This window comes from Sapajus apella, unplaced genomic scaffold, assembly GCF_009761245.1.
Source record: "Sapajus apella isolate SASKATOON/1434 unplaced genomic scaffold, GSC_monkey_1.0 scaffold127, whole genome shotgun sequence".
In the NCBI taxonomy this organism is placed as follows: Eukaryota; Metazoa; Chordata; class Mammalia; order Primates; family Cebidae; genus Sapajus; species Sapajus apella.
Genome location: NW_022437067.1, coordinates 1,495,374 through 1,509,737, shown reverse-complemented (window position 1 = coordinate 1,509,737; position 14,364 = coordinate 1,495,374). Strand labels below are relative to the sequence as shown.

Sequence of the window (14,364 nt, the reverse complement as noted above, 5' to 3'; positions counted from 1 at the left end):
GCCTGCCAGCACCCCCTCCCCCACCTCCACCTGCCAGCACCCCTCCCCCACCTCCACCTGCCGGCCCACACTCAGGACCACCCTCCACTGCCTGGGGCTCCCTCGGGGAGGTCAGGCTGGACCTTTAGGGCCCAGAAGCCGCACCCGCTCATGTTGGATTCCGTGAGGGGCCTCTGACTCCTCCTGCTCAGAGACCACTCTGGAACCCACAACCCTAAGCCAGGCTGCGGCCCGGGCCCTGGCACAGCCTCAACCCTGTGGAAGGGCCTGCTGGCCCCAGAGCTGCCCCTGAGCCCGAATTTTGTTGGGGATGGCCCAGCCCAGGCAGGCAGGGAAAGGGGGTGCTGAGTTGCAGACTCAGGTCCCTGCCAGCCCCCAAGGCCCAGGCAGACTGTCCCCACTGGGGCCTTCAGGAGGGGCCTATGAGCCCCCAGCAGTCCCCAGAGAGTGTCTGCGAGCATCTGGCCCCTAACTCAGGCACACGCCCCACGCCGTGAGCATCCGGCCTCCCTTGCTCCAACCAGGCATGACCAGCCATATACGGTGAGAACAGGCCAGAGCAGGCAGCAGCTGGCAAGGGCTGGACGCGGAGGGGCTGTCAGGCTGTGAGCATGTATGTGTGTGCGCACGTGTGTGCCTGTACACACGTATGTGCACGTGTGTGTGTGTGCATGTGAGCATGTCAGGGACCCTGGGGCCTGGTGGTCGCGCCCACAGAACCCTCTTTCCAAGATGCAGCAAAGCAGCGAGGCTCCTGGGCCTGGTTTGGTGGCTCAGCCAGCGCTACCCGTGACCAGGACCTGCTGACGGGCAGAGTTCCTCTCCCCCAGCCCAGCAGGCCTTCCGGAAACAGAAACTAATTACAGACAATAAAGGCGGCAGCTCAGCTGAACGCCGCATTTTCATAACTCCTATCATCAGCGTGGTTGGGCGAGGGCTATGTGGGGAAAGTAACAAGCATGTCAGACTGCACCCCACCAGGCCAGTGTACCCCCCTCAAGGCTGTGAGGCTGGGGGCCCGGGAAGGTGCTGTAGCTTCATTTGGGCACCTGCCCTGAATGCCCAGCGTACTCACCTGGCAGGGCCTGCGCCAGGTGCCCTGACCACTGTCCCTGGAGCTGGTAGAGCAGACCTCGACCCAGCTGCAAAGAGGAGGCACCAGGGGACCCCCGCCTGCCCACCTGCCACAGGCTGTGGGATGGCTGGCCAGGCAGCCCCTCCTCGGCAGCCACGGCTCGAAGGCACCGCAGGGTCCCTCCAGCTCAGGCAGGGCTGGCTGGCCCCCAGCCACACCGCCACAGCCCAAGTGCAGCCCTGGCTCCAGAGCCCAGGCAGGACCCTGTGAAGCCTCACCCTGAACATCTGCTTCACCCGCTGGCGGGGCAGGTTCACGTTGAGCTTGTGCAGCAGCCGTAGGACCTCGCTGACGCTCAGGCTACCATCCCCATTCTTGTCCGCCTCATCAAATGTCTGCTTCAGCCACTTTGGTGCCGAGTTAGGGGCCAACAGGAATCCACGGGTCCAGCCCCACCGTCCCACCCTCCGGCCTAGGGAGGAAGGAATGGGGGACGCCAGGCTACCGGTCCCTTCCCCACCGACCCAGCAAAGGCAGGCCCCCTCCCCCACACAGGGCCGGCAGCCGAGGGGCCGGTCCCGGGGTCCTCCCCGCCACCGCTCAGTGCCCAAGGATATTGGTCCCTGGTGCGCTGGCGGCGAGCCAGGCTGTCTTCGTCACGGATGCCGGCCATGAGGTAGCGCAGTCCGGTGACCCAGGTACGCGCCACCTCGCTGCTGGTGGAGACCAGGTCCAGTGACTCGCGGTGGCTGCCGTGGTAGATGCTGAAGCAGCAGTTGGGGTCAAAGCTGCCATCGGGGTAGCGCTGGAAGACCTCCGACTGCCGCCCCTCACTCACCTCCTGGATGGCGTCGATGCAGACTGCCATGTGGGCAGGGGGCACTGGTCAGGACACCCGAGGACCAGCGTACCTCTGCCGGCAGCCCCAAGGCAGCAGTGACTGAGCAGGTGGGAGCTCCTCGCCCACCTATGTGTGACCCTCCACAGGGCTCAGGGGCCAGGGCTCAAGAACAAAGGGTGAAGATCTGTGAGAATGCACAGCCCCCCCCCCACTGACCAAGTCCCTCCCTTTTTGCCCTGCTCCTACAGAAAAGACAGAGCCCCTCCACCCACAAGGGAGAGCATCCGACACCCCCCCACACCTGCAGCCGCCAGTGCCCAACAAGCCCAGAGCTGAACGTTTAGCCAGCAGGTCCCCACGTTCCGAGAAATCCCCTAGCCATCTCCAGGGCTCCAGCACCGCCAGTGAGACCGCGCCTCCAGGGACCCCAGCTCTGCGCTCAGGTGCATCGAGGCTCTCGTGACCTCAGGTCCCCTGGGGGCTCCGAGGCACGGCTCCCTCCAGGGCCCCAAGGTGGCTACACCTTTAGCAACCTCTGGGCTGAGGCCTCGCCCAGGACACCTGGGTCCTGCCCATCAGCAAAGCCAGCAGAGACCCTGGCTGCGCCCTGCTCCCAGCCCTTGAGGACTGTCATGTCTCTCCCCAATCTGGGGGTCGTTTCCGTTTATGCGGAGCTGTGACCTCCCCAGCTAGACGAACTATGCTATGCCCCTCCTCCCAGCCCAGGGAGGAGCACAGGGCTGGGCACGGCCATACTCAGTCCGCACTGAATTCCAGGGAGCTCAGCCAGGCGGGCAGGGGGCCTGCGTCCCTCCCACCCTATAGCGCAGAGGTCATGCCAAACCCCAAGGCCACTGAGCCAGAGCTGTCCAGGCCTATGGTCTCACCACCCCTCAACCACCAGCACCTGCTCTGAGAGGCTCCCTACCCCGTGTGCCCCCAGAGACTCCAGCCTCACCCACAACAGGGTCTCACTCACTCTTGGCCTTCTCGTTCTTGCGGGAGGGCCTCCAGCGGATGCAGGAGCGGTGCTCGTCCAGGTAGTAGAAGCGGACCAGGCCCTTGGAGCCGCCACGCAGCTTTACCATCTGCATTCCCTCCTGCATGGCACCCAGGCACCGCTCCACTGCACACGGGAGACACACGGCCGTCAGCAGAGGCACGGCCATTCTTCACCTCACTCGCTCCGCCCACAACGCCCTGCCAGTGATGGGGCAAAGGCCAGGGCCCAAAGCCGCCTCCACCCCAAGTGCCGACATGCCTGGGTCACACAGCCCAGCAGGACCCTGCCACTCCTCCCCAGATGGTCCTGGGGACTGAGGGCCCTGCTCCCCACCCTGCTCAGCCACTTGGGAACCAGCGCTGGGCCTAGGACCCCGAGAGCCACCACTCTGACGGAGCCAGCACTGAACTCAACAGTGGGAAGGCCAGGCACAAGGCCAGACAGACGAGGCGGCTGGATCCGGCTGTCTGGGGCCACAGTGAGTGGAGGCCCCTTGCCAGGCGCAGGGTGGGCCAACAGGCAGCAACCCCATACCCTGCCCCCCGCCCCTGCCCCCAGCCACAGGCGGCTCCTGGGAGCAGACAGTCGCATTCCCGAGCACCCGTGCCCCTTCCTGACGCATCTCCAGGAGAGCCCCACCCTTCATGAGCAACAAGGGCAGTGCCATGAATGCCCAGTCCCAGGGCCCACGCAGCAGTATGGACTCGGGAGGCTGCAGGCTGGATCAGAGCTTCCCAACCCTCCCTCCCTGAGGCTGCCTGTCCCGTTCCTTCTCCTCCCCCCATCCATTCGGCCTCCTGCTGTTGCTTGTCCCAGGGGAGGGGGTGTAGGCTCCAGGGAGTCCAGGCCAGACTCAGCCACCCCAGCCCAGGAACAGGCTGGTCCCACCCCCCGGGCCCTGTGCACCCGCTCACAGAAAGCCCGGGTCCCAGAGGCACCATCTGCTAAAGCTCAGAGGTGCTAACCCCACCCCACGTCTGAGGCTGAGGAACCCCGGGGGACGTTGTGGAGAACCGGGGCAGTGCCGGTCAGGCCCCCTTGGGGAAGCTACTAGGTGATCAGGAGCAGAGGGGAACTGAGGTATGGAAGGCATGGCAGAGGGGCTGGGCTCTCTGGGGCACTCAGGAGGTGAAGACGCAGGGTGGCTGCAAGGATGTGGGAGGGAGTAAGGCAGGACCCAGAGGCCTGCAACAGGTCAGCCCCAACCAAGCCCTCCGCAGGCCACCCAGACACAGGCTCCGGCCTCCGCAGACCACCCAGACCCAGGCTCCGGCCTCCGCAGGCCACCCAGACACAGGCTCCGGCCTCCGCAGGCCACCCAGACCCAGGCTCCGGCCTCCGCTGGCCACCCAGACACAGGCTCCGGCCTCCGCGGGCCACCCAGACACAGGCTCCGGCCTCCCAGCCATGCCCAGCCAGTCTCTTCTGCAGTCTCCTAATGGCAAGGGCCCCTATGTCCAGCCTGCCCAGCCATCTGGACTGCAAGCACCACCAATCCCCAGAGCACAAGGGACCCTGTCAGTGACAGCATGGAGCATTGGAGCCATTGAATTCTCCCAATCTTCCCCCCTGGGTTCAGCCCCCAGGCCCTGCAGGCACCTGGGAGACCAAGGTGTGCTTAGGGTGCCTCTGAGCGGCTGAGAGGCAGGGCCTGCGGATGCTGGGATGCTGCCGGACCCACGTGACCCCTAGAGTTGGGGGGAGGGGGGCGGAGTCAGTGCTGGAGTGGGATACAGCTGCAGGGGTGGGATGCAGCCCCAGGCTTCTCGCACCTCCACCTCCACGAGCAGCCCCCACCCGCCAGGGCCTGTACTCAGCCCGGGCAGCTCCCCACCCTTTCTTACCCAGGGGATCAAGCTGCCACTGTGAAGACAGCACCACGCTTCCTCCGACCCAGAGGAGCACCTCCGCCAGCCAGGCCACCGTCCCCTTGGTCCGGCTGTCAGGGGAGGGCCAGGGGCCAGACATGCCCTGACGCTGGCTGGGCCTGATTCACGGAGGCCACAGAGGCCCCCCGGCCCTCAGGCAGCAGAGGTCAGGCAGTGGCAGTGCTGGGGGCAGGACCTCTGTGGGGCCTTTTCTCCTCCGCCGCTTCTTCCTCCTCCTCGGGGACCTCCGAAGCCCCCACAGGGCTGTGGCCAGGCCTGGCTGGCATTGGTCTGACCGTCACCTGCTGTCCCTATAGCTCCCAGGCCAGTCCACCCATCCTCCAGGGCCACCAAGGAGTCCCCGAGGCTCGGCCCCGCCCAGCCTCTGACCCAATCCCTGACCTAATCCCAGCTCCAGACCAGCTGGTGGAGGATTTAGGCTGACGGAACTCCCTGCTGGGCCAGGAGGACACTGGGGAGGCAACAGCGTTTCCCAAGGTCCCAGGTCACCCGACTCAGGGCTTTGGGACAAAGCAGGACCAACAGGGGAGGGGGATCCTCCTGGGACCTGGAGAACACAGCTTGAAGGCCTATGGGGCACAGGCCTCAGGGGACCCTGTGTGGGATGGGCCTCCCCACTGTGTACCCACCATGGATGCTGAGGCTGGCCTGGAGTGGTCCCTGCCCTCACCCCACATCCCTACTTAGGAGGGCCTCTGAGTGGTTCCTGCTGACCCACCGCACCATCGCAGCTCCCAATGAGGTGAGGACTCCAGGTCCCGCTGCCACCGGGACCGCACATCCACCCTGTTTACTGGCCTGGCACCGCAGGACAGCACAGGCTCCCCCATCCCTGAGTCCAGGCGGGGACACCAGGGGCAGCTATGGGCATGGAGTGTGGGCAGACTCCACTGAGCACCAGCCACCTGTGTCCACGCTGCATGGCCACGCTGGAAGGCCCCACCGTTCTTCCCAGCCACTGCCCCAGCTGCACTGGCTCCAGCAACAAGGACCCCAAGGCCCCGGGCAACTGCCCCCCTCTCCCCACTCCAGGGAGGAGTTTGGCCTGCGGAGCCCAGGACAGGGAGGTGCCAGGGCTGGGCATCCTGGCAGAGCCCTGGGGCCGCCCTGAGGCGGCCCCTGAGGAGATGGCCGTGCATCTGCACTGACCGATGATGACCAGGGCCGTGCCCGGCCAGATGAGATGCACTTGGCCCAGAGCCAACCCAGGACCCACCAGCAGACCCACAGGCTCTGCTGCTCTCAGCAGAAGCAGGTCAGCAGGCGTTTCTGGGCTCTACCGTGGAATTAGATTAGGGAGCCATGAGCTGGGGAGACAAGAGAGGCTGGAGTCCTGGTCGTCCTCAGAAAGACAGGGCCTTGGGGCACGGCCACCGTGTCAGGGGCAGCGCCGGGGCCAGGAGGCAGACCCGATGGGCACAGCCCCAGCCCAGGGCACCGGCCCACCGATGCCTCGCCACGCCGGACTGCAGGCTTCCATTCCCACCAGGGGCATCCAGTTCTCCCTCATGCGCCTCAGGGACCTCCCGGCCTGGGGCGTACCTGCTCTCCCCTCACCCTGGGCCTGGCCCCAGCTGGGGGTGCTCCTGCCCCTCACCCACCCCTCCTCGAAGCACCCCAAGGCTGGGCCTCTTCCCCCTCCCTCCCTCCCTCCTTCCTGTGAGCTCTCAGCCACTAGCTGGTCCCCCATCATCTGGGGTTGGGGCTTGGAGGCCCCATCGCCTGAGCAGGGGTTCTGGGAAGGGCCACAGATTGAGTTTCTGGCCCCAAACCCCCAATGTGGGGCCCAGGCTCCCGCACCCCAGGCCACCGCACCCCAGGCCCCTGACCTCCCCAGCAGCCCTGGCCTAATCCTCCGCTGACAGGCGGGAAAGGCCCAACTAATCCTTCCTGAATGGCCTCGATGGGAGCTGCCCCGCCTGCCCTGAGGACCACGGTGACAGCCCACTCCCTCCAAAAGTCGGGCAGACACACAACCGCAGCTGCTGAGTGAAGCCGGGGGCACCCCAGGCCAGGGACATGGGAGGGACCCAAGCCCAGAGATTTAAGAACCTTCCAGCTGCTGCCTATGGGTAGACCTAGCCCAGCCCCCCACAAGGTCACGCCCATGCTGCCGGGCAAGCCCGGCCCCACGGCCTCCATAACTAGCCATATGCTCACCCTGCCTGCCCTGAGCCAAGGGCTGAAAGCCCACAGGGAGGCCAAGGAAGCCACACTGCTCTGCAGCTCCACACAGGGCCCAGCCCTCAGCCATGCTCCACACCCGCCCCTAGGCCGCCTCAGCCCCTCCCGTGAGCCTGAGTCAAGACACCTGATACAGGGGCTCAGGTGGGATTGGAGGGCCGCACCTGGCCATGGGCTGGCACCAGAGGTGGATCTGCACCTGCCATGGTAGAAGCCGAGAGTCCTGGTCAGGGAGAGACAGGGGCTCCCTGGGGGAGAGGAGGAGAGACAGGGGCTCCGTGGGGCAGGGGGGGGAGACAGGGGCTCCGTGGGGGGCAGGAGGGGAGGCAGGGGCTCTGTGGGGGAGAGGAGAGACACGGGCTCCATGGGGGAGAGGAAGAGAGACAGGGGCTCCATGGGGGACAGGAGGGGAGACAGAGGCTCCGTGGGGGACAGGAGGAGAGACAGGGGCTCAGCCTGGGAGAGGAGAGACCGGGGCTCAGTCTGGGAGAGGAGGGGAGATACAGGCTCTGTGGGGGAGAGGACACAGAGGTGGGAGGGCCCTGGCTCACCCACTGCCCCCCGGTCCCTGCACACCACAGTGGGGGTCCCCAGTCCTCAGAGCACTACCTGACCCCCGGGACATCCCTGGGCCAGGGACCTCATAGTCCTTCTCCCCTGCTCTGTCCCTGTGAGGCACACAGGGGACGCTGGCTGGACACAGGTGGACAGGGAGGGATGGGACGGGCAGGACAAGGCGGCTAAGGCCAGCAGGGCTGCTCTGAGGTGACAGGAGCTAGCGCCCGCATGGGAGAAGCCTCCCACACAGATGCACCCGATGGACAGACGGGCAGAGGGGCGGATGGATGGGCAGACAGGGCCACACCCCACTTGGGTAGAGTTCACGGGAGGGCTCTTTGGGCCCTACAGTGACACCCAGGAAGGCACCTGTGACCCCCTGGGCTTGGCCCCCACACCCGGGCTGCACGGCCTCGCCCTGACTGCCTGGTCCTGCCAGCTGCTGGGAAGTAGGGGTCCCAGACCTGCCCCTGACATTGGGTGGTCCTCCCTGTCTCGGTGCCTCAGTTTCCCCGCTGTGAAAAGTTTGCTCCTGCAGCCCCTCCCTTTCTTCCCAAGGCCTGAACCAGGCGGGTGGCAGCTGCTTAGAGGAGGAAGAGCACGCTGTCGGAAGCCAGGGTGGTGCTGGCTTAATTTTGTTTTTATGACGGAGATCGATCTTGTCCTAACAGCAGGTAGCACAGGCCTGGAGGATGCCGTCAACAACAGGCCGCGGGTGGCTCAGCATCTCCGCCTCCCCCCAGGGAAGGCTGGAAAATCAATGGACTCTTCCAACAAAACCCACGACTCACACCCACAGGCCGCCCGGCGTGTACACTACACACACACCCGGGCACCTTCGGGTGCCACAGCCCCTCCCACGACAGGGCCCGGCCCCTTCTCTTCACAAGCAGGTACAGGGTGGGTGGGAGGCCCACCTCTTCCAGGCCGGTCCAGAGGGGGCCCTGGCTGCCTATAAGCCCCTCCTCTCCTGAGGGTGGCTGCCTTTCACCAGGACCTTTCAAAGGGCCTCCCCACCCATCAGAACGCCAGCTGCAGTGAGGTGTGAGGGCCAGACGCTCCTGCAGCCCTTCCTGGCTCCGGCCCTTCTGCAGCCCTGACGTCCCCCTCCCATGCTGCCCCCACAGCTGGCCCAGCATGCAAGAGGGGCTGAGCCTGTACTTGGGTGGAGGGAGGAAGGAGGAAGTGGCCGCCTTGCCCCAGCCATGGCGCCCACTGGGGATCAGCCGGGCCCCTGGACCCGCGCCGCACGGGAGGGAGGGCCGGGCCCACACACATATGGCGGAGATTATTTAAACGTCTCAGAGAAGCGACTTGTCCCCCCGCACGTCTGGGAGCCTCCTCCCCAACTATTTTTATTTGATCAGGAGTGAGTCTGTGCCTCCAGCCCTCTCCTCAGGCAGGACCCCAGAGTGGTCATGCTAGCGGACCAGGGGTCCCAGGAAGGGCAGAGGAACCAAGGGCAGGTGCCGGGGGCCTGTGGGGCCGGGGCCGCCCCCAGGCACACCTGGAGGGCACCACAGGACAGGTGCTCTGTCCTCTCCTCGAAGCGCCCTCCCTGTGGTGGCCACTTCAGCTCTTGGCGGGAGGTGGGGGGTTGTCGAGGGGAGGGCCTGACCCCATGGCAGCCCTCAGCTCGGCAGAGGAGTGGGCCAGAGGGGGTCCTAGGGCCTGGCTGTGTTCTGCTCCCGTGGGTGGCTCCCGGTCAGTGTGCCCAGAGCCCTGGGGGAGCTGGGATGGCCAGCGCCCTGAAGGGTGGGGACATATTCTTTACGGCCAGCCAAGCTACATTAGCCTCGCTGCCCGGCCTCCCCTCCACCTTCCACTGGTGACAGAGCGTGGGGAGGACAGCAGCCAGCCTCATGCTCCCCTGGTGGGCCAGTGGGTGCTAGGATGACCGGGCTCCTGCAGGGTCCGGAGGGAGAGCCAGCAGACACCTTTCTTCTGCCATCCGGCCACCAGGTGTGGAGGATAGGCAGGAGGACTTGTGACAGTCACAGGTGTCCAAGGCCCTCAGCCAGGGTCCCAGTTCCACAGAAAGGTGCCCCTCATCAGGAATTTGCAGTCACTGGACACTCTGAGCAGTCAGCAGTGGCTAGTGGACAGGATGTCCTCTGAGGCTGGTGCCCCGTGCCCCGAGCCTCCCTCCAGAGCAGCCCCTTCCTGGGCCAGTGGGCACCTGCCCAGCCCAGGCCTCCACGCTCTCCAGCCGACCAGCTATGGCCAAGGGGGCCCCAACACCTGGCCTTTCTTCAGCCTCCTCCAGGACTGCCAAGGCCAGGTCTGTCTTGGCGAGGGTCCCTCCCAAAGTGGGCTCCTCTTCCTGCCTCCTCACCGTCTCCGGCCGTCCCCAGCTGGCGGCAGCCCAGCTCACAGCGGCGGTATTAATCACACTTGACAGTCCCATCAGGAAGGGGATCCTATTATAGACCATTTCACAGCTTCCCCTCCTGAAAGTGTCCCCTGTGTGTCCCTGGGGGCTCCTGTCCCTGCCACCAGCTTCTCTGAGGCCCTGGCTGCCTCTCTGCCCTCACTGAGCAGACATGGCCAGCCAGGGCATCACACCCACCTCTCCTGGGGCTCTCTGAAAGCAGGTGCACTTCCCAGGGCACCCCAGCCACTGCCCAGGGTACCCCAGAGGAGCTGCAGAGGGAGCTAGGCTTGTGGCAGCGGCGGTGGGGGGGCCTTTCCTGAAAAGTCACCAGATGGAGCCCGGCCGGCCAGCTGGGAGAGGGAGCTCCTGCCAGGTGAGGGGAGGGGGCTGCAGCTCCAAGGGGAGGGTTTTTGAGCCACATGGGCGGAGCCAGCCCTGCCCCCAGCCCAGAGCCAGGCGCGGGAGGGGCGGTGGGAGCTGGGCGGGCCGCCAGGCAGAGCAGGCGCCAAGCCACGAAGGAGGCAAATAAACTGGAGGCCGAGCCCGCTGCATCTGTCCTGCACAGAGCTGCTCCTCCTGGCAAGAGCAGCCCAGGCCACCACCAGGTCGGGCAGCTGCTTCCTCCAACAGCCCCTCAAACGCTCCCGCGGAGAGCCTCGGAGACAGTGGGTGTCCGGAGATGGCCTGGCCCTCCGAGTTTCCCTGCCGAAGTTTCTGGCATCTTGTAGTTTGCTCAGCCCCTCTGGATCTCCCTGCTCAAGCTGGCCCTAGGGCTGGGCCGGCTGCCCTGTCTCCCACTCCTGCCTTTTCCAGGCCAGTGAGGTGCTCCCCAGGTCGGCCCCCACCCACACACTAGCTGACCCAGGAAGGGCACAGCGCTGCCCCTGAGAACTGGGCTGCCCGAAATCCGGCCCTTGGTCAGCTCCCCAACAGGGGCCTGATCAATGTGAAATCAAGACCACTCACTCCCTCGGAGGCGTGTCCCTGGGTCGCCAGGTCGGAGCACGAGAAAGGGACGCACCCCCAGGACAGCGTGGGCACCATCCCGAGTCAGGGCTGCACGCTGGTGCCTGGGACCTGCTGCTGCAGGAGCCCCTGTGGCCCCCACCTAGGTGCTGCTCTCTGGGCAGAGCTGGAGGGAGCTCCACAGCCCCACCAGAGTAGCTCATTTGTGTCTCAGTGACCGTCAGCCACACAAGGCCCCCTCTTGGGGTCTTTACCCAGCTAGCATGGATGCCCCACGCCTAGGGCCACCCCATGTGGGTGAATTCTCAGAAGCCAGAGGAAGCATCCTGTCCTGAGATGGTGCCCACCAACCCCACCTGCCCCCACGCGGAGGCCGGTGCCCACTCGCCTTTCCCACACAGGAAGTCTGTCCAGCCGGCGAGAGCCCACATACGCAGCGCTGGGAGCAAAATCCCGGGAAGAAACAGGCACACTGGATTACTCATCCCCTTCCTCAGCCCCTCCCCCAGCCCACCCTCAGTGAAGGTGGAGTCTCTGGGACCAGGTCCCCAAGAGGGCCCCAGGCACCCCTCCACACACCTGCCCCAGCAAAGGGCACTGCCAGCGCAGGGGCCGGCCCATGGCTTCTCCAGGAGAAAGTGCCAGGAACTGGGATGCCATCGTCATCAGCTCATTAGCTGTGCAGATGGAAGGCCGGACCCAGGACACCGGTCCATCTGCTCCGTCCTCGGTGGCACGTGGAGTCTCTAAGGACCATGCTGCTGGGTCCCCTCCCTCTGCCCAGGATGGTGGCATGGAGGGTGGGCTCAGAGCCACTCCCACCACTGCCCACTCCTAAGACTAGGCCCTTCCCTGGCTGGCTGCAGACTCCTGGTGTACTGGGTCTCACGGAACCTGGGGCTTTGGGGCCACATGGCAGCAGCCAGCCCCTCTGTCCACAGTAGGCAGGCATCCTGAGCCCAGTGGCCAGCACAGGGCAGTGACTCCAGGGAGCTCTCTGCAGGCCAGACAGGCAGGAACCAGGGACAGCGTGCCCAGGAAAGCCCTGGGATCAAGACTTTGGTCAGCAAGTGGGCACATCTGGAGTGACCCATTCTACAGACAGAGTGTGTGCCCCAGCAGGCCTGGTCACATCGGCCATGCTGTCCTCCATTCAGAGAGGGCACCGCTGCCTGGGGGTAGGGCAGGGGAGGAGACGGGCACCCTGGGGCAGCTGCACGGGCCAGGCATGGCATGACCGCTTTGCAGACACGCTGGCTCTGAACACTCACAGCCACCCCGTAAAAACGCCCCGTGCTATCTCTCTTACCTGTGGAGGCTCTGAGAGTCCCTTGTGCAAAGTCACATAATTCATCAGAGGCAAAAACCAGCAACCCGGCCCCAGTCTGCCCAGCAGTGATGCCATGTGCCACCCCACGTGTCCACGCCAGTCAGAGGGCAGAACAACCAGGATCCAAGCCACCCGGAGGCAAGCTCCTACTCTCCCTGGACACCTAGGAAGTTCCTCCTGGTATCCAGCCCGAGCCACTCCTGCTGCCACCACAGCCCCTGTCCCGCTTCACCTTTTCCTCTCTCCACCCCTGGCCCAGAGCTAGGCTGTGCTCCGGGAGCTGGAGCCCCTGCCCCACCCGGTGCTGAAGAGGCTTGCCCAGGACACCCTTCGGAAGCGCCTGCTGTGAACAGCCCTAAGGCTCCCGCCACCCCAGCCGCTCTGCTCTGTCTGCGCAGGGCAATGCCCGGCTCCCAGGTCAGGAAAGCGTGACGGATCACAGCAAGAAATCTCCAACCCAGAGCGGGATGGGCTGGGCCAGCCTGTGACTCCAGGGAACCCTGAGGACGCACAGCAATTGCCGGCCCTCAGAGAAAGCAGCGGCTGCCCTGTCCATGGTGCTGACCGGAGCTCAGTGCCACCTCTGCTGACCTGGATGAGGGGCCGGGGTGGGGTTGGACCAGGAGAGCCCCCAGAGCCTCAAAAGCCAGAGCCCACCAGCCCCTGGCACCCCGATACCTGTCCCCCCCCCTAGGAAGTGCACATCTGCTGGGGCCAAGCTGCAGGTCAGGACCCGTGTCAGCGTGGCCGAGGGTGCCTCCCCGCCGCCCACCTGGACTCCGTGGACCCCTTGCAGGGAGCGGACCGTCGCGCTGAGAGGTGTCAGCACAGGGGCAGATGAGGCAGGGTGGGGCACTGGGGGGGCAGCACCCCTCCTCTGGGACCTCGTCGGAGGGATGTACAGGTAATGAGGTCATGGTGCCGCGCTCCTGGAGACCCTGCTGGGAGGGGCCATGCACTGCCCACGAGGGGTGAGCGGGTCACCAGCGAACAGCTCCCGCCCTGGGCTCCCCGCGGGGCCCATCACAGCTCCCTTCCTGGGACCCCACCTGCCCCCTTACCTTGGTCCTGGCTGAGCCCGCCCGGGGGCCCAGGCTCTTCCATGGCTGGTGGGCGCCAATCTCAGTTACCGGCACGGCCCGAGGGGCCCCGGGCCCCGCGCTGGCCCCCGGTGTCCCCTGCGCCCCAGCCCAAGCAGGGGCAGCCCGCGCGCAGCGCCCATGCCCACCGCAGCCCCACAAGCTGCCTCGCCCGCGAGGAAGGCGGGGAGGGTGGGGCGGGGCCGCCGCCGGGACCGCCCCTCCTGCAGAGCCCCGCCCACTTAACCCTTGGCTGCCCAGCCGGGGCCCAGAGGCCTGTGCTGGGTGGAGGCAGGCAGCACACCGGGGCCTGGGTCTCTGGTGGGCGAAGAGCTGGCTCCACTCAGAGGCCAGAAGGGGAGGCCAGTTGGACGCTGGCTCGGCTGCTGGCTCTTCCCATAGCGGCTTGAGCGACCAACCCCCTCCATCCTACACTTCCTCCCTCCCTCCCTCCCTCCTGGCTGGGCTCCTCCTACTGAGGGGTCGCTGCACCCCCAGGACCAGAGCCAAATGCTCCCTGGCTGGCTGCCCCCCCACCACAGGGACCCTCAGGTCATTACACCCCAAGCCCCAAGGTTGCAGCCAAGAAGAGCCACCTACCCCAGGAGGGTCTCTGGGAAGGGCTGAGCACTGCCAACAGTCACAGGGGTGACATTTCACCAGCTGCCCTGGGGGGCGTCCAGTGCTGGGGGAGGCTGAGCCCCAGCAGTGGCTCCTAGTGACAGTGACAGCTGCAGCCCTGCATGGAGCTACACCACTTCCTGTGCTCCCCCAGCGCCTCGCCTCCCGGCCCTGTCCATCAGGTGCTGAGCTGCCCTCCCTCATCCCCTCCCCTCCCTCAGGGAGCCAGCACTCAGCCTCCTGCACTGGCTGCTCCCAGCATCTGAGAGCGTCACATTTTCCAGATGGACAAAAGAGACATCCACCCATGAGGGGCATTCTGAAAGGAGCCACCTCTGCCCCAAGGGACCTTGAGTCTCCATCCCAGAGAGCAGCCTAGGGGGCTTGTGTGGACGCTGAGCCCCGGGTGTGGGCAAGGCAGGCAGGCACACAGGCTGGAGCGGG

The 14,364-nt window shown here is 65.9% G+C and overlaps 1 protein-coding gene across 10 annotated transcripts in view; it reads right to left on the bottom strand.

Annotated features, from left to right (window-relative positions):
• The window catches only part of PLCH2 (phospholipase C eta 2), an 85,984-nt gene that overhangs the window by 22,647 nt on the left and 48,973 nt on the right, over nucleotides 1-14,364 (bottom strand). For 8 of the 10 annotated variants that reach the window (XR_004263996.1, XM_032262163.1, XM_032262161.1 and 5 more), the window contains 3 exons: nucleotides 2,896-3,042; nucleotides 1,693-1,936; nucleotides 1,354-1,483 (listed from right to left, as the gene is read on the bottom strand). Coding sequence is in view for 9 of the 10 variants with exons in the window: in XM_032262163.1 (XP_032118054.1) it covers nucleotides 1,354-1,483; nucleotides 1,693-1,936; nucleotides 2,896-3,042 (521 nt within the window). In the remaining variant the exon portion in view is untranslated. Of the gene's footprint in view, nucleotides 1-1,353; nucleotides 1,484-1,692; nucleotides 1,937-2,895; nucleotides 3,043-4,763; nucleotides 5,151-13,281; nucleotides 13,470-14,364 lie in introns of those variants that run through there. The other 2 variants (XM_032262167.1, XM_032262160.1) reach the window with 2 other exon arrangements.